General features: G+C 36.2%; 3 protein-coding genes across 4 annotated transcripts; all 3 read left to right on the top strand.

The window, feature by feature from the left end:
- Nucleotides 1–4,667: 4,667 nt before the first annotated feature.
- Nucleotides 4,668–12,103, top strand: LOC306850881 (transcription cofactor vestigial-like protein 2). Its single transcript, XM_079386825.1, has 4 exons — nt 4,668–4,930; nt 5,915–6,242; nt 9,618–10,037; nt 11,216–12,103. Exons 1-4 carry the CDS (start codon nt 4,844–4,846, stop codon nt 11,257–11,259), a joined length of 879 nt encoding a protein of 292 aa, XP_079242951.1. The 5' UTR covers nt 4,668–4,843; the 3' UTR covers nt 11,260–12,103.
- Nucleotides 12,104–15,253: 3,150 nt separating this feature from the next.
- LOC306850867 (procathepsin L-like) lies at nt 15,254–20,271 on the top strand. Its single transcript, XM_079386806.1, has 9 exons — nt 15,254–15,309; nt 15,443–15,543; nt 16,261–16,403; nt 16,635–16,832; nt 16,960–17,151; nt 17,252–17,417; nt 17,534–17,639; nt 17,730–17,832; nt 20,036–20,271. Coding segments are annotated over exons 1-8 (1,008 nt in total). The 5' UTR covers nt 15,254–15,307; the 3' UTR covers nt 17,830–17,832; nt 20,036–20,271.
- A 740-nt stretch (nt 20,272–21,011) lies between these two features.
- LOC306850344 (procathepsin L-like) lies at nt 21,012–25,097 on the top strand. 2 transcript variants are annotated; one of them, XM_079385921.1, is made up of 9 exons: nt 21,012–21,335; nt 21,510–21,610; nt 22,932–23,074; nt 23,314–23,511; nt 23,637–23,828; nt 23,910–24,072; nt 24,182–24,287; nt 24,379–24,481; nt 24,657–24,902. In XM_079385921.1, coding segments are annotated over exons 1-8 (1,005 nt in total). In that variant the 5' UTR covers nt 21,012–21,333; the 3' UTR covers nt 24,479–24,481; nt 24,657–24,902. The 2 variants fall into 2 exon arrangements, with proteins under 2 accessions (XP_079242047.1, XP_079242046.1); XM_079385920.1 differs by lacking the exon at nt 21,012–21,335 and having other exon boundaries at nt 21,424–21,610; nt 24,657–25,097.
- The last annotated feature ends 367 nt before the right edge of the window (nt 25,098–25,464 follow it).

Genomic DNA, 25,464 nt, shown 5'->3' with positions numbered 1-25,464 from the left:
ACAACACTAGTGCCAACGCAAATGATGAGATGTGTAACATTCATTTTTTTAAACATCAAGCTTTTAAGGTTAAAATATATATGAAAGTATAATGTAGAGTATATTTTAAAGATTTATTTTAAATCAATTTTAAAAGTATAAAAAACATTTGAAATAATAATCAAAATTATATAAATATTTGATTTGAAATTGTTTTAGTTTTTTTTGTATAGAATGTTACACTGTATTATGTCAATTTCCTTATTTCATAACTACAAAAACAAGCTGTACAAGAATTTTCCTTGTTAACTTAAATATTGCAGTACAAGAAACTATCCTACGTATGTTACATGGTATTTTAACCCCTCTGATCACCTGACTGAGTTGTCAGTTCAGTTTTATGACTGAGAGAGATTTGGTGTAGCATGAAGGGTCTAAACCAAACAATGATGTAATCAGCGTTTATTTTCTGCTCGTTCACAAACACAGACACACAAACATACAGTCTTAGGAAGAGGGGCCTGGACAGTGAATGAAACAGGAATAAAAAGAAATGGAGCTTGAAGGAGAGTGAATGGAAGGAGGGGGCCGTCTGTCCTCCTCTGTTCCCTAGTTTGGTCACTCAGAGCTCTACATAAGGGGTCATACGCTGTGGCTCAGAGATTGTGATACAGACTGGGCTAGACATCACACGCATACGCATATAGTCATACAACCTGTTTTCTTAGTAATGACAAATGACTTACTGTTCCAAAAAGGAAGGAGAGAGTGATATGTGTTGCTGGGAAGACTCTGAAAGAAAAAAAGAGAGCAAGAGAGAGAGAGAGAGCAATCGGTCATGGTCATTAATATAAATGGTTCCTCCTACATGTGGTCATCGTGCAGAGTCTGTTTTAAACTCTGTGCTGCGTGTCGTCAGGAGCAGCTGTCTGTCACGCTGAAGCTCTCAACCCCTTTCCCTGTGGCATTGCATCATTCCCCCTGTATCCCAAAAAAACACACCAATGCGAGTGAAGTTTCACAGTGTGCTTCAGCCGAGACAGACATTAGCTGGGCAACAGCATGTCCATGACTCCAGAAAGCATTCAGATAACAAGTCTTTTAAACGCGTGTAAAACGAGAGGTTAATGGTGCCAGACCTCCAGGAGGGAATAGTTAAGCATGTACTCATGACAGCAGTGCCGAGCTTCATCCAACTTTGTCTCAAGTGTCCGTGTCTCTCATTCCCGTAAATGTACTCCATAATTGTGCAACTATATTGGCTGTGTAAAACAAATCATTACATAGCATTTGCATGAAGTTCTGAAAGGTATGTTTTATGTTTTAGTACTGATAAGGCACAGTGAAAATCCTGTGCTTACTTTATTATGCATATGTGAATATACATAGGAACTGCTTAAATAATGAATATCTCATTGTATAAGGCTACTTTTATATTTTTATTAGTAGTAGTATTAGTAGTAGTATTAGTTGCACAGAAGTAAGCCTATAAAAAAAGAAATCATATATACAGTTGAAATCAAAAGTTTTCATACACCTTTCAGAATCTGCAAAATGTAAATTATTTTACCAAAATAAGAGGGATCATACAAAATGCATGCTATTGTTTATTTAGTACTGACCTGAATAAGATATTTTACATAAAAGATGTTTACATTTAGTCCACCAGAGAAAATAATAGTTGAATTTATAAAAATGACACCATTCAAAAGTTTACATAGCTGTGTTTTTTTTTTTTTTTTTGTGATGGTTGTTCACGAGTCCCTTGTTTGTCCTGAACAGTTAAACTGCCTGCTGTTCTTCAGAAAATCCTTCAGGTCCCACAAATTCTTTGGTTTTTTCCTTCTGGAGCGTAAGTGAGCGTTTGAACCTAATGTAATAGTTATGTGTCCACAGCAGTGTTAATTTTGGCAGGCATTTTTGATTTAGTCTTAGTCTTTATCTTGAGACGAAAATGCTTAATAGTCTTAGTCACATTTTAGTCATTTGAGTCTTTCATAGTTTTAGTCGACGAAAAGTCATTGCATTTTTGTCAACTTTTAGTCATTACTTTTAGTCAAACTGCAGTTACCAACATTTATTTTGATAGCTATTTTATATGTAGTATTCAAACAAAAATAGTCATCAATACTTCTCTCTTTAGACCAAAACAATTAAGCTTAGTTATTATGAGAAATTTGAATCAAGGATTGAATTTGGAAAAACTGGAATAAATTTTCATTTTTTGGTAGAGATATAAATTAAACTCATTTTTCAGATACAGTAGGTTTACTTAACAAGTATACATTTATTTAACATCTTTTGTTGGTTAACATTTATGACAGATAATTAGGAATGCTGTCCTAGTTTAAGATGGAAGGTATGTATGTAATAGCCTACTGACATACATTCAGTTTTCACCCACCTGTTTAAGCTCACTTAAACCATAACGGACTGTATTTCCGTGAGATACTCTACATGAGAGACATTTGGACTGCTGTGTGTGTATTTGAGCACTGAGAACTGATCGCGCGCTGTATGAGAACTGAAGAAGTGGAGCGTGCGCGAGAGAGAGCACTTCTATCAGCGCGTTTCCGCCTATCGCACCTTCACTAACTTTAAGTTAATCGACAATGAATTGTGACTCCCGGGAAAAACTGGACGTCTGGTCACCCACTCCCTAACCCTTCGGGTGCTGAGGCCATTGTTTCAGATCGCTAGTTCGCGTTTTGGTAGGTTATCCGTCCACTGCGGCTGCCATACTGAGACTAGATATGCAAACGCCCCTTATCCAATGACAGAGACGCACATTTTGAAAGACAAGACAGTTAACTTAGCCTATAGGATGTATTTTGAATGTCTGGTAGTCCTCAAATAACATTTTAGTCCCGTCTCGTCTTGTTAACGAAGACGCGCATAAATTTCGTCATAGTTTTTATCATCAGATATTAGTTTTAGCTCGTCAACGTCTCGTCTTAGTCACAGAAAAAAGGTTCGTCGACGAATATTTTTCGTCGTCGTCGTCAACGAAATTAACACTGGTCCACAGTGTGAAAAGATGGATCTCAAAATCATACAGTCATTGGTGTAAAGGGTTCAAATACACAAAAATGCTGGAAAACCAAAGAATTTGTGGGACCTGAAGGATTTTCTGAAGAACAACAGGTAGTTTAACTGTTCAGGACAAACAAGGGACTACTAAACAACTACTAAACAAAAAAACACAGCTGTGGATTATTTAGGTAACAACACAGTATTAAGAATCAAGGGCATGTACATTTTTGAATGGGGTAATTTTTTTTATAAATTCAACTATTATTTTCTCTTGTGGACTAAAATCTTTTATGTGAAAAATCTTATTCAGATCAGTACTAAATAAACAATAATATGCATGTTGTATGATCGCTCTTATTTTGGTAAAATAATTAACATTTAGCAGATTCTGCAAGGTATATGTAAACTTTTGAACTGTATATATAATAATCTTTTAAAATAAATACTTAAAATAATTAGAATAAATAACAGCAATTTAAAAAAATATTTTTATATAATAATATTTTTAACTTATTTTTGGTGATTGGCATGTTTGTTTTGTTTTGAGTTCTTTGAAAAATAATGCAATAGCATGTATATTATTTAAGAGCTCTGATATTTCTGATACTTTACCTGGCAGGACCAGTTGGTCTGAAACCAATTATATTAGACAGAGAGTTTATTGGTCAATTGAAGTTCTGGCACACATCTCCTCGGCCGACCCTGAGCAAACACTTCAGAGACATTCCTCTCTGTTTAACACCGCTGGATGAAATTCTGCAAATATTCCACACGATTCTCGTAACCTTCTAGAATGTCTGTCAGAAAACCCCTGGCACTCAAGGTCTAATGTGAACATGTTAATGTCTGGGAGAATATCTGACACATTTAACAGAGCACGATCTAGAGGAGGTTCCTTCTTGAAGAGAGCATTAACAATTTTGATTTGGAATATTAATGTAAACTAGTGGGACAGAGACAACATTAATAGGTGTGTGTTTGACTGACCTCGTGCTTGTTTAAGTGAAGGTGATAATGTGAGCTAGATTTGAGAGGAATCTAGTGCTGGTATGGATTGGGTGTCCAACCTATACCTCACACCCCTGTGCCACCCTGAGAATCAGCCAATGTTCTTCAGCACAGCAAGTTAACTGTAGTTTACTACATGATGTTTTGTAATTAATCTATTTTTTTTTCTTTTTTGTTTTTCTTTTAGCCTTTTGGAAATTGTGGCACTTATGATTAATATAATTTTTAAATTAAGTATATGTTAAATATATAAATAATATTATATTATAGCTTTATTATTGATATAAAATACTACAGATATATAAAATAGGCCTACTTAAAAGGTAAACTGATTTAGAGCTACAAGCAGCCATGTGCTAAGTATTTATGCAAAGTATTTATATTGCATATATTTATTCCAAAAAGGTGGTTTACAATTCCATATTGCTTTAGGCATCAGTCGTGATAGATGAATGGGGTCTGTCAATCAAACCAGTAGCTCAAACTCAATGCACGGAGGTGCTCTGCGAGATCACGCAGTTAAATTTTCGAGGGTGGTCGGGGGTCTTGATGTGGGGTGGGAGGGGAGGGGAGGGGAGGGGTCGACATGTGAAGCTCTGTTTTGGGCGCATTCTGTGGTATAAACCAAACCACAGTCCCGCGAGCGCAGCTGTCAGGTGTGCGTCACCGTGGACCACCGATCAGTCACCACGCGCTCTGCTTACCGACACCGAGATGTTGCACTGCCTTACTTGACTTTTCTTACCCGTTTCTCTGCTTCTGCACGTGAAACAGAGCGCGACAGTTCCGCTGCCTGCGAGCCGAGAGGAGCGAGCGGGTTATCATGAGTTGTCTGGATGTTATGTACCCGGCTTATGGTCATTACGCACCGTACGCGCACAAAGCTTCAGCGTTCATCAGCACTTTACCGGTAAGCAAGTTTCCGCGCAATGCACGGCTGTGAGAAATGCATACTTAACAACAATTAAATTAAAAACGCAAGTGTGCATTTTAACACATTTTAATGTTTATATCACGATTGTGTTTGTTTGCTTTGTGTGTGAGGTAGCCTGTGTTAGAGCGGGGCAAGTTGTCACATTCCAGTGAATATCACATTTCAGCACAAATCTTTACTTCTCGGCCATCTAAAGCAGTCGAACATTTCCATTATTGCATAGAAATACAGTTAAAAAAATATGCAGTTCATGCGTGGGGCAAGTTGTCATATCACATGGTGTAAGTTGAAACCTGACTTTAAACAGTTTACATGGACTTTTCATCTACATTTAAACGGGGGGGGGGGGTTGTGATCATGAAAATAGCAAATATCAAACAAGTGTGGTCAACAAATATTGTGACTGATAAATTGGATAAATAAATATGAAATAACATTCACAACATGTGGTAACTTGTCTTAATCAGACTGTTTTGAGAACACTGTTCAGTCTTTCAGTTAAAATTGATAAAATTATATAGTTAAAATCATTATATAGTCGACTTTGCTCTGAATGTATACAAGTATGATTTTATTGTGTTTACGTTTTTTTTCCAACCAAGTATTCTGGAAAAAAAATGATATTCTAATTTTGAAGATTTTGAAAAATTCACAAAAGTAATTCTAATTTAAGAGAGTTTAGAAAAAGATGTTTGAAACCAATAAAAAAAGCTACTGCTAGAGAAAACAAGCATTGGTGTAACTGGATTTTTTACTAGCCTTGGTCGTCATATATACATTTTGTTTTATATATGATCGCAACTGTCATACACATCTATAGGCTATAGATTCATAATTGCACAGTCAGACACATGGGCACACACACAGACAAGCATACATAAACACTGACACAGTCAGACACAAACACACACACACAAACAGATTGTGTCGCAATGTCTCTCAGCTACTTCTTTTTCTTAGGCACCCCTTGGTCTGAGAAGCCCCTCGTCTCGCTGTAGAAATCCGATGGACAGCGTGGTGGCCCCGTGCTGCTCGGAGGGTGTCCCAGTTTCTGTCGGAAGCTCCAGCTCAGGGGGTCCGTCCCCATTGCCATATCCTTCGGCCGGACAAGTAGAGGAGGCTACGAAGGGCAAAGAGGTCAGGGAGGCAGAATACCTGAGCTCACGATGTGTCCTCTTTACCTACTACCAAGGGGACATTAGCAGCGTAGTGGACGAACACTTCTCCAGAGCTCTCAGCACCTACATGGAGGCCGAGGGCAAAAAGAGGCACAGTGATCCCAGCACAGGTGAGAGTGCAGCAAAAGCACCCATTAGTTTGAATGAAGACAGATGCAAGAGAATTTAAAATCACTGCAAATCATTTGCATGTACAAATCTCAGTGAACTCAGCTCAGATGTATTCAAATAAAATGTAGTGAACTGAATCAAATCGATTTGAATTTAATGTAACGGAATGAAACTGCTTATTAGAACAAAGTCAGTGAGACATGAAAGAATGATACATTTTACAGTTCACCCCAAAAAATTATGTCATTATATCCTCAAGCCATTCCAAACTTACTTTCTTCTGCACACGTAAAAATAAAACTACTTTATTGGCATCAATGGTTCCATAAAGAACTTTTAACATCCTCATTTCCTTTGCACAAAATGTTCTTTATAGCAGAAAAAGGTTCAGATTATTAAAATATTCTTTACACACAAAAAAAAAAAAAAAAAACTTTTCCCAACTGTGTGTTAACTGAAAGTTATTTGGGGAACTCAAAATGGTTCTTCTATTTAATCAATACGAAAAACAAATTATTTTGAGGAATGCAAAAGAAGACATTTTGAGGAATGTTTCAGCTTTTTGTATACATACACAAATAATCGTAACCTAAAAATGATAACATCTAAATTAACTGGTTTTATTGAAGTCAAAAATTTTCTTGAAGTCAAAAGTGAAAGTCAAAGAGGTCCATATGTTTCAAGCTACAAAAGCTGAAACAGTCTTTAAAATATATTCTTTTGTGTTCTGCAGAAGAAAGAAAATCATATGAGCTCACAACATCATGAAGGTGAATAAATGATTACTGACATTTCACTTTTGTTTGAACTATCCCTTTAATGACAGGAGCAAACTAAAAATTTACCAAAGTTGCACAGTCACAAATAGTCACAAATGTCTTTCACTTTCTGTCCCTTTTGTGCCGCCAGCTGATATAGCGTGAGTAGTCTGTTGAATACCAACTTGCACAAGTGTCTGCTATGCAAGGTAGTGCTTAATTTGTGTGTGTTTACCTTAATGAACCTTTGGTATATTCCCTCCCTCCCCCCTATGACATCTTCATCTGGCCTCTCAGACGCTGCCTGCCTCCCAACAGATACTATGTTTATACGTGGCGGTAAGCGCAGTGGCTCGAGCTCATATCACGTTCAAATGGCTCACAATACCGAGCGTCAAATTTATGAGGAGCTTGTTCACCCCTCCTCTGATCACGACTACATCACCGGTGTCTTTTTTCAGAGGAATTCTAAATATAAAAGTAATGGCTAAAAACATACTTCGCCCCTCCCTCCACATTCTATGAGGGGTTACGGGGGCAAGAGGGTTAGTAAAAACAACAGGTGGGGGCACGAGCAGAGACAGGGGTCTGCAGGTCTGTGGAGGTGCTGGGGGGCCGAAAGGACAGAAGAAGGAGAAGACCACCTCCAGGTTTAACTTTGTGCCTTATATAGACCTTTACGGCAGACAGAAGTCTGTGCCTTTTTCTTGTCTTTCTTCTGCTCTTTTGTTGCTTGTCAATATCTTGATCTCTTCATCTTTTGTATTTCTTTGATGGATTTTCTTACTCCTTTCTAGCTCTCTCTCTCTCTCCCTCGCTCTCTTTCCGTCTCTCATCTCTCTCATGTGGCCGTGTGTATTTCTGTGATGTGTGCTAAGCTCTTTAGAAGCAAATGGAACACCATATGATTCAACCAGAAAGACATTTGAGGGTGTGGGGCTGGAAATCATGTGAAATCATGTGACAAGCCTGACCTGAAAGTACAAGGTGCAACGGCCTTATATGTGGACAAATAAAACACAGAGAAATGCCATCGCAGCTGGACCTCTTATAATATGATAACTAACTGACACCAGTGTCCACATTATTAGGGGGTTTGAGGGGGTCGGAGCCCTCTAATTAAAGCTTGAACACTCCAAAGGAAGTTTCAATGTTTCAACAGTGTTCAGGCAACATTGCGACAAGTTAGTCAGAGCACACTGAAGAGAGATGCTTGTGAACAGGGGTCATATTCACCATAGCAACAGTAGCGGTGACAGAAATAAACTTTTCATTAAGGGCCGATATATTGATTTCTGGTGCATTTCTACAACCTTTATTAGGAAATTACTAAACAGAAAAAATATTTATATTTTTGATTGTATTGTATTGATTTTGCTTTTTTTATTTGTAAAAACAATAAAAATGTTTAACAAACAAAAACAACAACAAACTAAATATTCAATTATTAATGAAAAAAATAAGAAAAAAATTATGGATTGCCTATACTTTTAAATATGAAACTAATTCCACCAGTAGTAGGCAGCAAATCCCTGTCTTAATTAGTGAATAATTGAATCATTCATTCAACTAGTTTGTTCAAAGTGGCTGACATATGATGAATGAATCATTGAATTGTTCACTCAACCTGAACGAAACACCACTCTGTGTTCCTCACAAAGGTTCTGCTGTGGCTTTGTTTGGAATAACTTTTATTCGTGAAACAGAATAACTGGCAATAACTGGCAATACTGCGTAACTGAGATTTTGTTGTGTGAGACAAACCTGAACAGATGCTTAAATAATGCTTAAAGGAGACTTTTTACAATATGTAATATAAGTTTCAGGTGTCCCCAGAATGTGTCTGTGAAGTCTCAGCTTAACATACCCCACAGATAATTTATTATATAATTATGAATACGCCTATTTGGAGTGGAAGCAGAAATATGCTGTTTGCATGCATGTCTTAAATGCAAATGAGCTACTGCTCCCCACCCCCTTTTTCAGAAAAGGCCTGTACCTTTACAGCTCATACCTCAGATACTCTGCCAAAAATCATCTATTTGGTTTTGATTATCATGTCTATCTCACTGAAATCAGAATCAGAATCAGAATCAGAATGAGCTTTATTGGCCAAGTATGTTTACACATACAAGGATTTTGGGCTATCATGCATTTTAATCCATATAGCCCATACATCTGAAGCACACGCACAGAAAGCAGCTTTCACACAACATGAGTAATGTTACTAAACTAAGTTCTCTCTCATGTCTTATTGCACTTAAACGGTTAAAAACACACATGAGTTACAAAAACAGTCGGTTATGTCTGTGAAGGTAAACAGCCAGGAAAGAAATTGCATGTTTATTTTAGATCTGTGTGGCAGCAGGTAATATACAGTAAATAAAGCAATAAATCCACTGCTCTCTTGTCTCCTCTGAGGCCAAAGACAGAACAGTTAGCATGCTATGCTCGAACTGTTGCCATGGCGTTACAACTGATGGAATCTGCCAATATTTACAATCCAAAATGAAAATATATTAAAATTTACAGTAGTTTTTCTCCTAGAAAACATTACATTACACCCTTTGCTTTTTGTTTCTCTTTGTCATTCTCGTTCTTTTCTCTCCTCTTTAGATGCTTCATCCTCAAGCAGTCGGCGCAGTTTCCCTCCATCTTTCTGGGACAGTAATTACCCCTCTCCGCCCAGCCGACCCCACTGTGATGCCACAGGTGCTCCCACCTATGCTATGGACCCCTATGCCCAGGCCCTACACCCGGGTCTGCCTCACTCACACGCTCATCCGCACCCATCAGAGTCCTGGAGCTACTCTCAGAGCCAGCCCTACCCCCCCCCAAGGCCTTTACACGAACTGTACTCCCCTCCTGGGCTGGATGCTCACTACGGACCCCTACTGATGACTGCCATTCGGCCGCCTCATCTCCCGACACTGCCTGGGCATTATGATGTGGGAAAGCTGGAACCCACCCCAACATGGCCAGGGCTGCTTCCGCCCGGGGAAGTGGCACAGAGTTTGGCTCTCAACATGGAACCAGGTATAGTGATCTAATTAGAGAAATAAAATGCAAATACTGAGGTTACTGTAATGAATCTTTTTATTAAATATGTGCTTTTCATATTTAATGAAGAATAACATTCTACCAGATAAATAATGTTAATGTTAATTTACATATGAATAAAATAACTAAATGGCATTGTGACATCTCAAGAGAAATTAATACGTTTTAATATTTAGAGATATATAATTATGTGTTCAGAATGAGTTTATGGTTTAATTTAACACCGTAAGCCTTGTGCTCATGGTAATTAAACTACAGGGTGCTTCTTTAAACAGAATCAAATGCTGATATTTCTACAAAGATCCACGTTATACATCATGTGTTTATTAAACAAAATCTTGGCAACAGGGTTGATATCTGAAAATCGCCTCCTACTAAGTAACAAAATATAAGATAATGTGATTAAAGAGCAGAATTTAATGTGTGACAATTTAACTGAAGAGTGCACTTCTGAAAATAATGATTATGTTAGTGATTTATGTTGATTAATAGAAAAGGTTATGATTATAAGGCTGCTGTATAACCTGGCAACACAACATCAAAAATGTCTATATTAATAAACAGTATAAATCAGCATCAGATCAAACCACTGAATAAAAGGGACACAAACCTGTTTTGTAGAAAGATCCATATACTTACAATCTCAGATGTGTCTCAAGATTAAGCATTTAAGGCAGTTGTATTCTGTGACACAAAAATATAACACATAAAACATAATATGTAAAAACTGAAAAAATAATATGAAAAAATGCATAAAACAATTTTTTTTAGCATTTTAGTTATTTTTCTGGCAACATAAATGAAAAGCTTTTTTTTAAACTGAACATTGTGGAAACTTCATCTGTAATTTGCTGGTAAACTCTCAGTTTGTAAAATTAAGCTATTAAGCTTTCATGTGTGCTACAGTAAAGAACTTCATTTTCCAAAGTGAGAGTTTACCAGCAAATTAGCGATCAAGTTCGCGCAATGTTCTGTTTAGAAAAGTGCATGAATTATGTTTAAAGAAAACGAGCCACACACCCTCCAGGTTAATGGCAGGAAATGGATCGTTTGGCCTTATTATATAGAGAGTTTGCAGCCACCATGGAGATTGTGTGTGTGAATGGTTCCTCCTTGTTTTCAGCCATTGTGTTCATGTCTGCTTTGCACCGCAGGTCTCCAGCACCACAAGAAAGGGAAGGAGCTCTACTGGTTTTAATGAGAAGCCCTTCATCGACCATCCAATTAAAGCCTGCAGTTTGGCCCATTGTAGCCGGACTGTTGTTTCTTTAGCCCCCACGCACAGCGGCTCTCTTCACCAGCTCTGCACACGCTCTGAACACGCTCCAGGACTATTTGTGTGCACCATGGAGATATGAACATAGGGCGAGGAGAGAACGCCTAGGGGAGGCAGGGGTGCTAGACGTCATGGTCTTTCTGTTTTTTGATCTGTATTTTTCTTTTTGATCTTTTTTAAACTAATTTATTGTGGTGTAAAAATCCAGCTTATCCTCTACGGTACTATGTTTGGACGGTGAGACGTAAGAAATATTGCATGGTGCAGTACATATAGAATGACACATTTTCTAAAAATCTGTCTGTTTATATTGATTGAATAAGGATGCAGCAATGGGTTTGTATTGTTTCGTTGCATTATTTTTCTTCCCATGTACAGTATTTTTATTTATATATACATTAGTATTTATGTGTTTCAATTAAAATACACTTTCGGCCAGTGCTGTTAGTTTTTTTCTTTTTCTTGGAAAATGTGCCACGGTGTGAAAAATCTGAGAGAATTAAAAGAATTAATAAACCATACCTTATCAATAAAGAGTGAAATAAAATGATGTGATTTTCCAGGTTAATGAACGACTTCAGAGAATTGACAAGGTTCCATAAATGTTATTATAAGGGGAAAGTCATTTTTGGTGTATTTTTTTTTATGTGTGAGTGTGAGTCTAGTTTATTGAATTACAAATGAATGAATGAATGTTCTGTTAAGACTAAAAATGTAAGAAGTTGTTTGTATTTCCATATTAAACATTCATTTAAATATGTTGCCTTATTCTTGTCATGGCCTATTACTCATTTCTAAAAGATGTCTCAGGTTATGAAATATTAAAAGAATATTTCAGAATTGGGTGGGACGTTAAAAATCTGATTTTTCTTTGTGGCATCCAAATTTCTAGAGAGTGAACCAAAGAAGCATTTCCAGCTAACATGTTAGTCACAGACGGGAAGGTCACTGACAGTATCTTGTGTAATTATGGGCTGCCCAGATTTGATACTGATCAAACTGTGTTTATGTTCCTCTGGAAGGAAAGATGTTCCAGGCTTATCACTGATGTTGCAGGTCACAAACTCACTCTTGTCTGGTCATGAAATTATAAACGGGTGCATGGATAGTTGGTCCCTCCAAGACTCCCCTGCCAAAACTGTAAAACATGACAGCCAGCTGGTACAAAATCTCTGTCTGTCAACAGGGACTATTTATATTTATGTTTTAAGATAAAACAGAAAGTTGATTATGAATATATATGTAGCAAAAATGCATGCAACAAAGTTCCTTAAATAAATAGGCCAGAACAAGATCAAAGCAGCGAGTTATTCTGTTTCTCAAGCGATCCTTTATTTCACTTTTACAGAATAAGGAAGACATTTAGTTATTTCATAACCAGTTCAAGTGTGAGCCATTATTCAAAAAGCACATTAAATGGTATGTGACCTTTAAGGTTTTGTAAGATGTGTTTCACACGTACATGAACAGAAACAAAAACGACCTCTGCTTGTCATGTATTGTAATTGTTTTTCCAAACTTCGTGGAATATGGCGTAAAATAAAACTCTGATTTACATATATATATATATTTAGTAAAACAAAAAATAATACAGTTGGTGTAGAATAAAAAATAATGCAAAAAACGCTGATGTGTATGTCACTAGCAAAGTATTTTTTACGTTGGTTGAGAAACACACTGAAAAACATTAAAATCTGGCAAATTCACATGGTTGAGCAATTGTTGTTATATGGCAATCATGTGTTAGATGGTAAAAAGTGAACATATTTGTGTGGGCAGATATTGTCTGGTCATCTGTCTGTCCAGGTTTTTAAGACACAGGAACAGTCAGTCACTTGACACAAGTTATAAAAATTGTATACTTCAAACATGTGATCAGAAATACAGCAGGCAAGTGTTTTTTTGTCATCTGGTGGCTTAAATGTACCTAGAGTGATTACGATAAGTCATTTTAAATTGATTTTGCCCTGATTTTACATCAAAAATTAAGTGGTGGTTATACAATACCAAAATTTTACAAAAATAAACAGAAACCAAACAGTGAATTATATTATTATTTGCATTAACATTATTATGATACAATATAAAAATAATTATGAATCAAACTATGCACAACTATACAGTCAGTTTAATCTCAGGATATTAAAATAAGCGCATTACAATGATTTCTGAAGATTCGAGTGACACTGAAGACTGGTGTAATGGCTGCTAAGAATTCCTTTAATATTTTCAAATAGAACGCAGTTTTTTTTTACATTGTAATTGCTGTTTTTACTGTATTTTGATCAAATAAATGAGGTCTTAGTTAATGAGCATTAGGATTCATTATTATGATAGACAATAATGAGGAAGAAAGCATGTTTGTGCACAAACAAGCACACACCTATACATAAAATGAGAACACACAAATGCCTATATCTATACATTTGAAACCACCACAAAACACGTGCAAAAAACAAGATGAGCTCTGTACTTTTGTCCACTTCAATACAAATGAGTCCAGTCATCCTATAGAGAACTGCAGCACATTACCCTAAAACCACATCTGCCATGTTCTTCAAATGTGGGGAACTCTTCTGTGCCATGTCACTTGATCGTTTACCTCGATCATGACAGTGCAAAAACAGCTCAGAGAGACACATTAATGATCTTTATGTTGGCCTTGAGTCCATAGTTCACAGGATTCATGATCATCTGAGAGAGTGCTAAAAGATATTATGTGACATTGTGAAGGGAAAAAGAGACTCATAAAAACAAGGGCAGGTGATACAGAATGAGCGAGGATATGTTAATGAGGCAAAATCTTTGCAAGATTGAAGTAAACAGGATGTCTGGGTTAGGTAAAACTTTTCAAGGAAATCGAGACAAGCTATGTGATTCATCTGAATCTTCCCACTCAAATGGTATTTCACATTAACAGGAAATCAAATGCTATATTAATCACAATGCTTACAGGCAGAGTAGAGAGAATGAGTAAAAAAAACAACAACCCTGAAATCATCATCACATGAGGAGTAAAAACCATGTGAAATATTATATATGAGAATGTGATGACAGGGAAGTTGGTGATCTTTGCCTGGAGCTTTTAAAAAGGACTTTTGCTTTGTGTTCTTGGGTTAAAATAAACATTTCCTGTAATCATGTTTTTGTTTGAGCAGCTCACGTATTGCTGACATGCAACAGTCACATATTTACATGTACATGACAGATATTTGTTGTCATATACAGGGGCGCACAAACCCATTTCAACCTACACATATACACTCACATGCTTAAAGGGCAATAGCATAGAGTTTTGTTGTCACTGGACAATGTACAGTAAGTCTGTCATTATTGCAATTTAACTTTCTTTTTGAAGACCTCTGTGACATTATCCCATTTTTTAAACATGTTTAGAAATTAAATATTAGTGTAAAATTATACTTTTTTTGTTACAAACAAGAATGTTTCAAAATGTTTCCTCATAGGCCATATAGCTAAGTCATACAAACACACACATAGACATAGACACACAGGCATACAGGTTCTGAAAGAATGTGTCACATGCAGTTCGTTACTGGAAGTACAGGAAGATTTGCAACTTCATCAAAACATTTATGACTGATGTTTTGCCGTGTTGTCATTGGTATGACTGCTGACACTGCCTTGAATAACTTAATTAAAAAGAACTCACATACTTGTAAACGATGAAAGAAAGAAGAAAAAAATCTCCAGTTGATGTTTACAGGAAACTTCCTTCCACACAGCGTGTTCCCCAGCATTAAATCTCTTACAAGCCACACACAATTGTTGTTACGTAATTTCCCATTTTTTTCTTTTGCACTTTGCATCACTAGTTCTTTTATTGGTTTATGACAGGCACCTGATCAGAGACACTAAAACTCCTTTATAAACTCAGACCTTCATTCTGGTAAACACTGACAGGCTGGGTGACTGACATCAAGGAAACGTATATTCTACATACCATCACATGTAAATACTCAGGTTTAACCAGATTTAAAAAAATATACTGTTTGAGGGAAAATGTGGGGGAGTATTACAAAAGAAATGAAAAAATGCACCTTTTGTCTGACTTGACACTTGTTTCTTCTCTTTCTCTGTACAGGATGAGGTTTTTGGTTGTTGCCGCTGCTTTTCTGGCTGTTGCCAGTGCTGCCAGTCTTTCTCTAGAAGACATGGAGTTTCATGCATGGAAAATGCAATTTGGTAAGAGAGTCTTCTTTTTTGGTTTATCTATATTTTTAAAATCTTGAGGAAAGAGAGTCATCAGGTTCTCTTTACTGACTGATTGAACAAACTATATAATCAATAATCAAAAGACAGAAGAGTTTCGATGAATCTCACACATTATTCATTGTGCCCTTTTCACTTAAGGTTTTTATTCTAATGTATATGAGAAATGACTTAACCTAACTCAACATTTGACACAGAGTAACTTTCCAGGGTTACAGATATAACGGTAGTTCAACAAGTTGCTTATGCAATGTGAAAATATGCTTCTAGTTGAAATGGAACAAAAATCATTAAACAAATATTAAATAAGGTGCTTGACATTTTTAAATTGATGTTTAAAAAAGACAGAATTGTTTGTTGAATTATTTGACAGTCAAATTATTTTTTTTCATGCTTTTTAAATATATGAAACTATATAATGAAAATTGTGACATTTTATTTTAGATGACTACAATCATATTCATTTTAAGATATTTATCGTCTGTCAAATATCACTTGCTAATATTAATCTTTATTTAGTTAGATTATTTACTACATGCATTTAATATATTTAATAATTTTAACACATTAAACATTATATTGACTGATTGATTTTTACGAAAGTCTATTAAAATGTTTTAACTAGTAAAACTTTTGAAGCTAACACTGTTTAAATCACAATGTATCATCAGCTGTACTTGTGTGTATCAGGTAAGATCTACCGTTCTGTGGAGGAAGAGTCTCAGCGTAAGCAGACCTGGTTGTCCAATCGCAAACTGGTGTTGGTCCACAACATGATGGCAGATCAGGGCATCAAATCCTACAGGCTTGGCATGACATACTTTGCTGACATGGTAAAAAATTAACACACACACACGCACACACGCACACACACACACACGCACACAGGTCATTATAATAATCATAATAAGTGAGAAAATTGATGATGAATGTGTAGTGTACTTTTTTATTCTATAATTGTTTTTATATATATTTTACAATATAGTTAAATAAATTAGTATTTAAAATTATTCAATTCAATTCAATTCACAAAACTTCATCATATTCCTTCAATCATCTCTCAGAGCAATGAGGAATACAGACAGGTGGCGTTCCATGGATGTCTGGGCTCCATGAATAACACTAAGGCCCGTGGAGGTGCTACATTCTTCCGGCTGAAGGATGCTGTTGTGTTGCCCAATTCCGTGGACTGGCGGGACAAGGGCTATGTGACCGATGTTAAAGACCAGAAGGATTGTGGATCATGCTGGGCCTTCAGTGCAGTAAGACCTACATTTTTGCCTTAACAAACAGATCTTAAATGGCAAATGCTTATAGAGTCCATACACTGAACAGTCTAGTTCAGCGGTCTTACCTTTCTGCTTTATTCATCCCTCTTTTTTCTCTCAGACTGGTTCTCTGGAGGGTCAGACATTCAAGAAGACAGGAAAACTGGTGTCCCTGAGTGAGCAGCAGCTGGTGGACTGCTCTGGTTCTTTTGGGAACTTTGGCTGTGGTGGAGGACTAATGGACCAGGCCTTCCAGTACATTAAAGCCAACGGGGGTCTGGATACAGAGAAGTCCTACCCATATGAGGCAATTGTGAGTCCTAATAATGTTTGATTCTGACCGTAATGTTTCAGCTTGTTGTTTTTTATAAAATGATTTTAATCATTTTTGCTCATCAATTTTCTCCACACAGGATGATACGTGCCGTTTTAACCCGAGCACTGTGGGTGCCACCTGCACAGGATATGTTGATGTCACCAGTGGGGATGAAAGTGCACTACAGGAGGCTGTTGCCACAATCGGCCCTGTATCTGTTGCCATCGATGCTGGACACAGCAGCTTTCAGCTCTATGAATCAGGTAAGTTTCATCACCAGTTCTTTAGGTGTTAGGTTTTACATTTGACATTTTTATCCATTATTTATTCAGGTTTGAGTTAGAAATTTGTAGTATAATTTAATCAATATTTTTTCTAGGTATCTACGATGAGTCTGAGTGCAGCAGCTCTGACTTGGATCATGGCGTTCTGGCTGTTGGTTATGGAAGTTCAAGTGGAGATGACTATTGGATCGTCAAGAACAGGTAAAGAAAAAAGTTGATGAAACAAAAATAGTACACAGCTGAACGAAGAGAGAAACTAAAATTAAACACTCAAAACTGCTGTGATTTTAGCTGGGGTCTGGGCTGGGGTGACAAGGGCTACATCCTGATGTCCAGGAACAAGAGCAACCAATGTGGCATCGCTACTGCAGCCAGTTACCCTCTGGTCTAATACGTGAGTTCATTACTAATATGATTTCATGGCTTTAGTCAATTCACACAATTGGGGCAAGTTCATTTACCTGTAAAAAGGCTTATATAAATATTTAAAACATAGTCAAGTCACCTTTATTTATATAGCGCTTTTAACAATGTAAATTGTGTCAAAGCAACTGCACAATATCAAACATATCACAATATCAATATCAAACATATCACAATATCAATATCAAACATTGGCCTCTGGCCAACAAACCAGCAGTTCAATTTAACTGCAGCAAAGTCAGATTGTAAGGTCTCAACTAGTTCCAGTGGTCATTTGGTAATTCTGTATGTTGTCTGAGCGTTGGCATCCTCTGAGGGGTTGGCATTATCTTTTCTCAGGTGTTCGGTCATCTCAGATCATTTAGGGGTTGGATCCAGACTGAAGCTTCTGTCATTCCTAATTACCACGGGATGTTAATCCCGTGGCAGAAACAGAGACAAATAGAAACATAATTAGCGTAGCTGCTGTTCCATCCCAAGCTAAAGAATAATAATAATGTACATTTGATCAGATATACTACAGTACAAGATTATAAAATGCATTATGTGAATGCTTGGCTAAAGAGATGTCTTTAATCTAGATTTAAACCGAGAGAGTGTGTCTGAACACCGAACGTTATCAGGAAGGCTATTCCAGAGTTTGGGAGCCAAATGTGAAAAAGCTCTACCTCCTTTAGTGGACTTTGCTATCCTAGGTACTACCAAAAGTCCAGAGTTTTGCGACCTTAAGGAGCGGGTTGGATTGTAGCGTGGTAGAAGACAAGTTAGGTACGCAGGAGCTAAACCATTTAGGGCCTTATAGGCAAGTAATAATATTTTGTAAATGATACGGAACTGAATAGGTAGCCAGTGCAGAGACTGTAAAATTGGGGTAATATGATCATATTTTCTTGACCTGGTAAGAACTCTAGCCGCTGCATTTTGGACTATCTGTAGCTTGTTTATTGAAGATGCAGGACAACCAGCTAGCAGTGCATTACAATAGTCCAGTCTAGAGGTCATGAATGCATGAACTAGCTTTTCTGCATCAGAAACAGGTAGCATGTTTCGAAGCTTGGCAATGTTTCTAAGATGGAAGAATGCTGTTTTTGTAACATGGGAAATATGATTTTTAAAGGACAAGTTGCTGTCTAATATAACACCCAGATTTTTGACTTTAGAGGATGTGACAGTGCATCCGTCAAGTTGTAAATTGTAATCCAAGAGATTCTGTGTATTGTTTTTTGGTCCAATAAGTAATATCTCTGTCTTATCTGAATTTAATAGGAGGAAATTATTGGTCATCCAATCTTTTAAATTTTTTACACAATCTATTATCTTAGATAGTTTAGAAGTTTCACCTGGTTTTGTTGAGATATATAGTTGAGTATCATCAGCATAGCAATGAAAACTAATCCCGTATTTTCTAATAATATTACCAAGAGGCAACATGTATATTGAAAATAGAAGAGGACCTAGGACTGATCCTTGTGGTACTCCATACTTTACTGGTGATAATTGTGATGACTCTCCATTTAAATGAACAAAGTGGTAGCGATCGGACAGGTATGATTTAAACCATCTTAAAGCCTGCCCTTGAATACCAATATGGTTTTGTAGTCGATCTATGAGTATATCATGGTCTATAGTGTCAAACGCAGCACTAAGATCAAGTAATACTAGCAATGAGATGCAGCCTTGATCTGAAGCAAGAAGCAAGTCATTTGTAATTTTAACAAGTGCAGTTTCTGTGCTATGGTGAGGCCTGAAACCTGACTGAAATTCCTCATAGAGATCATTTTTTTGCAAGAAGGAGCACAATTGAGCAGACACAACTTTTTCTAAAATTTTTGACATAAACGGAAGATTTGAAATGGGTCTGTAATTTGCCAGTTCATTAGAATCTAGTTGTGGTTTCTTAATAAGAGGCTTAATAACCGCCAGCTTGAATGGTTTTGGGACGTGACCTAAGGCTAACGATGAGTTAATAATATTGAGAAGCGGTTCTTCTGCTACGGTAACAACTCTTTCAGTAGTTTAGTGGGTACAGGATCTAATAAACACGTTGTTGGTTTAGATGTACTGATAAGTTTGTTTAGCTCTTCCTGTCCTATAGTTGTAGGTTTAAATGTAATAAATACATTTCATTGTTTACTTTGCAATTAAGAATAAAATGGTTTTCTTATGTTGTGCAGGAAAGGTGAACATGGACATGGAGTGGAAGGGAGAAAAGGAAATGTGGACCGTTTGACTGATTCTACAATAATACCTCATAATCATATTTTTAGTTTAATTACAATTTGAAATTTTTTTTATAAACTAACTTCAGCTGTTGTTTATATTTTCAAATCCCCTGACTAGGAAAACACTATGTTTATATGAAATACGGAATAAAAATGAACATTTGATGTTTATTTTATCATCAACTCTCATCCTTGTGGTTGTTTGGTCTTTTCCTATATTTCCTCTTCATAATTCACAATCAGCACAATGCTCAGTTTGGCTTGTTTTAACTAGACAGCTCTTTAAAATCTAAAACATTAGACTTTTTGGTCCCACTTTGTATTAGGTGGCCTTTACTACTATGTATTTACATTTAAATGAATAATTTGATACAATGCACTTATTGTGTACATACATGTTTTTACATTGTACTTATATTTTTAAAAATAGCTACATGTATCTGTAATTATTTTCTGTAATTACATTTATAATTACACTGTTGACCCATCCCTTACACCTAAACCCACCCTTAAACCTACCTACACCACCAAACCTGTCTCTAACCTCACCCCTATCCCACCCCAATAGCAGCAAAAGTATTTTGCAATACAATATGAACACAATAAGTACAATGTACTTATTTTTTTTATGTAAGTGCATAGTAGTTAAGGCCACCTAATATTAAGTGTGACCGACTTTTTTTTACCATAAAAATAATGAAGCCAAGTCTTCATCTGTTACAAGACATCAACATAATTTTTTTTGAAGGACACTAAAATAGACTTAAACCAAGTCTCCATTGTGAGATGCATCTGCTGGATTTGGTTCACATGCATACGTTTTTACTTTCAAGAGTCAAGAATGTCACATGGGCCTCTATTCCTTCCCATCTGTCAGTGACTGATAGAATTCATAAAAATACAATAGCTGAAAGTAAAACAGTACTACAGTTTAGAAGAGCTTGAGGTCCTGAGAGGGTGTTTCAGTAGTTTCTCTTAAGAAAATCTATCCAGCCTGATTTGTTTTTAAGAAACAGATGCAGTTTTATGGAAATAAACAGTTTTAAAATAGACTCTGTGATATGACTTCATAAGGATTCCTGTATGCATTCATTATTTATCGATTGCTATTATTAGTGGCTATTGTGCATCCTCAAAGATAGAATGTGTTCGTTCACGAAAACTCCTATATGAACTCAGATCTTCATTCTGGTAAACACTGACAGGCTGGGTGACTGACATCAAGGAAACATATATTCTACATACCTCACATGTAAGTACTCAGGTTTAACCAGATTTAAAAAAAATAAAATAAATACTGTTGGAGGAAAAATGTGGGGGAGTGTGACAGAAGAAATGAAACAGTGACGTTAGACACCTCAGTTCTGTTTTATCTTGAGCACCTCTTGTCCGACCTCACATTTGTTTCTTCTCTTTCTCTGTACAGGATGCGGTTTTTGGTTGTTGCCGCTGCTTTTCTGGCTGTTGCCAGTGCTGCCAGTCTTTCTCTAGAAGACATGGAGTTTCATGCATGGAAAATGAAATTTGGTAAGAGAGTCTTCTTCTTTAGTTTTATCTATGTCTTTAAAATCTTGGGGAAAGAGAGTCATCGGGTTCTCTTTACTGACTGATTGAACAAACTAGACAAACCAGAAAGTGAAGCCATTCAGACAATAATCAAAGACAGAAGAGTTTTGATGAATCACACACATCGTTCATTGTGTCCTCTCTCACTTCAGACTTTTATTCTACTGTATAAATGCTGTTCTTTTTAACTTTTTTTCATCAATCCTGAGAAAGGTGTCAAAGGTTCCAAAATATGTTAAGCAGCAAAAACCGTTTCCAACTTTGATAATAAATGAGCATATCAGAATGATTTCTGAAGGATCATGTGACAATGAAGACTCGAGTAATGATCACAGGAATAAAATATACTTTAAAAGTATATTAAAATAGAAAAACAGTATTTTAAATTGCAATAATATTTCACAATATTACATTTTTTTTCTGTATTTTTGATCAAATAAATGCAGTCTTGATGAGCAGAAGAAACTTCTTCAAAAACAACAAAAATCTTACCGATCCCAAACTTTTGAACGACAGTATATATGAGAAATGACTTAACATAACTCAGCACTTGACACAGAGTAATTTTCTAGGGTTACAGGTATACCGGTAGTTCAACAGGTTGTATAAGGAATGTGAAAATATGTGACCCCGGACCACAAAAACGGCCTTAAGTAGCACAGGGTATGGGTCAAAATGATCGATTTTTCTTTTATGCCAAAAATCATTAGGATATTAAGTAGATCATGTTCCATATACATTTTGTAAATTTCCTACTGTAAATATATAAATATATAATATGCAAAAATATTAATTTTTGATTAGCAATAAGCATTGCTAAGAATGTCATTTGAACAACTTTAAAGGCGATGTTCTCAATATTTAGATTTTTTTTTTGTACCCTCAGATTCCAGATTTTCAAATAGTTGTATCTCAGCCAAACATTACCATAACCATACATCAGTTTATTTATTCAGCTTTCAGATGATACATAAATCTCAATTAAAAAAAAAAATACCCTTATGACTGGTTTTGTGGTCCAGGGTCACATATGCCTCTCATTGAATCGGAAAAAAGTCATTAAACAAATTCAGAAGATGCTTGAAAATTTTAAATTGATGTTTAAGAAAAGATACAATTGTTTGTTAAATTATTTGACTATTTTTAAACTATTTTGTCCATGTTTTTTTAAACATGAAACTTTATAGTGAAATTTGTGAAATTACAACATTATAAATAATTATAATCAAATTCATTGTTAAAAATATTTTTATTAAGATATTTGTTTTCTATCAAACTTCAGGTAAGATCTACCGTTCTGTGGAGGAAGAGTCTCAGCGTAAGCAGACCTGGTTGTCCAATCGCAAACTGGTGTTGGTCCACAACATGATGGCAGATCAGGGCATCAAATCCTACAGGCTTGGCATGACATACTTTGCTGACATGGTAAAAAAAAACTTAAAACACACACATACACACAAACAAGACATTACAAATATCATCATAATATGTGAGAAAATGTATGATAAATGTGTAGTGTATTTTTAATGTTTTTTATTATATTATTTTTTTTAAATATATATTTTAAAATATAGCTTAATAAATTAATATATAAAATTAATGATCTAATTAAATTAATTTTGCTTTACATAAAACTTCATCATATTCCTTCAATCATCTCTCAGAGCAATGAGGAATACAGACAGGTGGCGTTCCATGGATGTCTGGGCTCCATGAATAACACTAAGGCCCGTGGAGGTGCTACATTCTTCCGGCTGAAGGATGCTGTTGTGTTGCCCAATTCCGTGGACTGGAGGGACGAGGGCTATGTGACAGGTGTTAAAGACCAGGGGCAGTGTGGATCATGCTGGGCCTTCAGTGCAGTACGACACATTTTTGCCTTTACAAACAGATCTTAAATGGCAAATGCTTATAGAGTCCATACACTGAACAGTCTAGTTCAGCGGTCTTACCTTTCTGCTTTATTCATCCCTCTTTTTTCTCTCAGACTGGTTCTCTGGAGGGTCAGACATTCAAGAAGACAGGAAAACTGGTGTCCCTGAGTGAGCAGCAGCTGGTGGACTGCTCTCGTGCTTTTGGGAACTTGGGCTGTAATGGAGGACTAATGGACCATGCCTTCCTGTACACTGAAGCCAACGGGGGTCTGGATACAGAGGAGTCCTACTCGTATGAGGCCATTGTGAGTCCTAATAATGTTTAAATAATAAATAATTTGGCTGATTTTTTAAAATAATTTTAATCAACAATTTTCTCCACACAGGATGATACGTGCCGTTTTAACCCGAGCACTGTGGGTGCCACCTGCACAGGATATGTTGATGTCACCAATGGGGAAAGTGCACTACAGGAGGCTGTTGCCACAATCGGCCCTGTATCTGTTGCCATCGATGCTGGACACATCAGCTTTCAGCTCTATGAATCAGGTAAGTTTCATCGCCTGTTTTTTAGGTTTTAAATGTGACATTTTTATTCATTATTTATTGAGCTTTTAAATAGAAATTTGCTGGCTAATTTAATAAATAATGTTTCTAGGTATCTACGATGAGCCTGAGTGCAGCAGCTATAACTTGAATCATGGTGTCTTGGCTGTTGGTTATGGAAGTTCAAGTGGAGAGGACTATTGGATCGTCAAGAACAGGTAAAGGAAAAAGCACAAGTTGATGAAACAAAAATAAATAATAATAAAAGAGACAAAACAACTAAAACATTCAAAACTGCTGTGATTTTAGCTGGGGTGTGGGATGGGGTGACAAGGGCTACATCCTGATGTCCAGGAATAAGAGTAACCAATGTGGCGTCGCTACTGCAGCCAGTTACCCTCTGGTCTAATGGGTGAGTATATTACTAATATGATGCTTTATGGCTTTAGTCAATTCACAGAATTGGGGCAAGTTCATTTACCTATTAACAACAGCCTTATATAAGCATCAAAACAGTTACATTTAGTAAATACATTCCATTATTTACTTTGCAATTAGGAATTAAATGATTTTCTTATGTTCCACAGGAAAGGTCAACATGGACCTGATGCAAATGGGAGAATGTGAACCGTTTGAATGATTCTACAGTAATACCTCAAAATCATGCTTTTATTTTAATTAAAATTTTGAACATTTTAATAAACCTCAGATATTCTTATTTTCAAATCCACTGACTACAAAAAACTGTCTCTATGAAGTAGGGAATAAAAATGTCTGAAAATGAACATCTGTGGGGTGTATATTTTATCGTCATGCATAAAGATTCTCATCCTTGTGGTTGTTTAATCTCGCATTTCTTCTTCATAATTCATAAACAGCACAATGTTCAGTAAAGTATCTGTTAAAAGACACTAAAATACCAATGAGATAAAGTGTTTGGCTTGATTTAACTAAACAGTTCACAGACACGGGGGCCTTTGGTTCATGTGTATCTTCATTCACAAGAGTTATAAATCTATCTATCTATCATTCTTATACGTTGTGGAGAATTATTTGTGGGCATTTTTTGTGATGAGTCATCTGGTTTAACTTTAATATTGACTATCAGGCACTATGAATTGAGGTCTGTTATTAAGAATTAGATATGCTTTTAAATGTGAATGTTTTAAAGTGTAGAACAGGTTGTGTGACTTTAGTTCTCTATTTTGGGAATAATACCAGAGTGATTTTCTGATGACCTCTCTTGCAATTCCATGCATATTACCATCAAAATGGCTTACAGAAAATGACTTTGCGCATTCTTCTACAGTCCAAGCATATTGTCACAGTTTTTAAGTGTACTGTCAGTGATATGCACGCTGAGTGAAAAACATCTCACAATTTCCTGGTCCTCCA

Source organism: Barbus barbus, assembly GCF_936440315.1.
Source record: "Barbus barbus genome assembly, chromosome: 30".
Taxonomy (NCBI): domain Eukaryota; kingdom Metazoa; phylum Chordata; class Actinopteri; order Cypriniformes; family Cyprinidae; genus Barbus; species Barbus barbus.
This window is presented reverse-complemented; position numbering and strand designations above follow the sequence as displayed.

What these genes read in the sequence shown, in the direction of transcription:
- LOC306850881 (XM_079386825.1), top strand. Translation starts at nt 4,844, where the DNA reads ATGAGTTGTCTGGATGTTATGTACCCGGCTTATGGTCATTACGCACCG. An exon ending in CGTTCATCAGCACTTTACCG is followed by an intron (nt 4,931 to 5,914) that starts GTAAGCAAGTTT and finishes TCTTTTTCTTAG; the next exon opens with GCACCCCTTGGTCTGAGAAG. An exon ending in GCACAGTGATCCCAGCACAG is followed by an intron (nt 6,243 to 9,617) that starts GTGAGAGTGCAG and finishes TCTCCTCTTTAG; the next exon opens with ATGCTTCATCCTCAAGCAGT.
- LOC306850867 (XM_079386806.1), top strand. An exon ending in CCTACCCATATGAGGCAATT is followed by an intron (nt 17,152 to 17,251) that starts GTGAGTCCTAAT and finishes TTCTCCACACAG; the next exon opens with GATGATACGTGCCGTTTTAA. An exon ending in TATTGGATCGTCAAGAACAG is followed by an intron (nt 17,640 to 17,729) that starts GTAAAGAAAAAA and finishes CTGTGATTTTAG; the next exon opens with CTGGGGTCTGGGCTGGGGTG.
- LOC306850344 (XM_079385921.1), top strand. An exon ending in TGCATGGAAAATGAAATTTG is followed by an intron (nt 21,611 to 22,931) that starts GTAAGAGAGTCT and finishes ATCAAACTTCAG; the next exon opens with GTAAGATCTACCGTTCTGTG. An exon ending in CATGCTGGGCCTTCAGTGCA is followed by an intron (nt 23,512 to 23,636) that starts GTACGACACATT and finishes TTTTTCTCTCAG; the next exon opens with ACTGGTTCTCTGGAGGGTCA.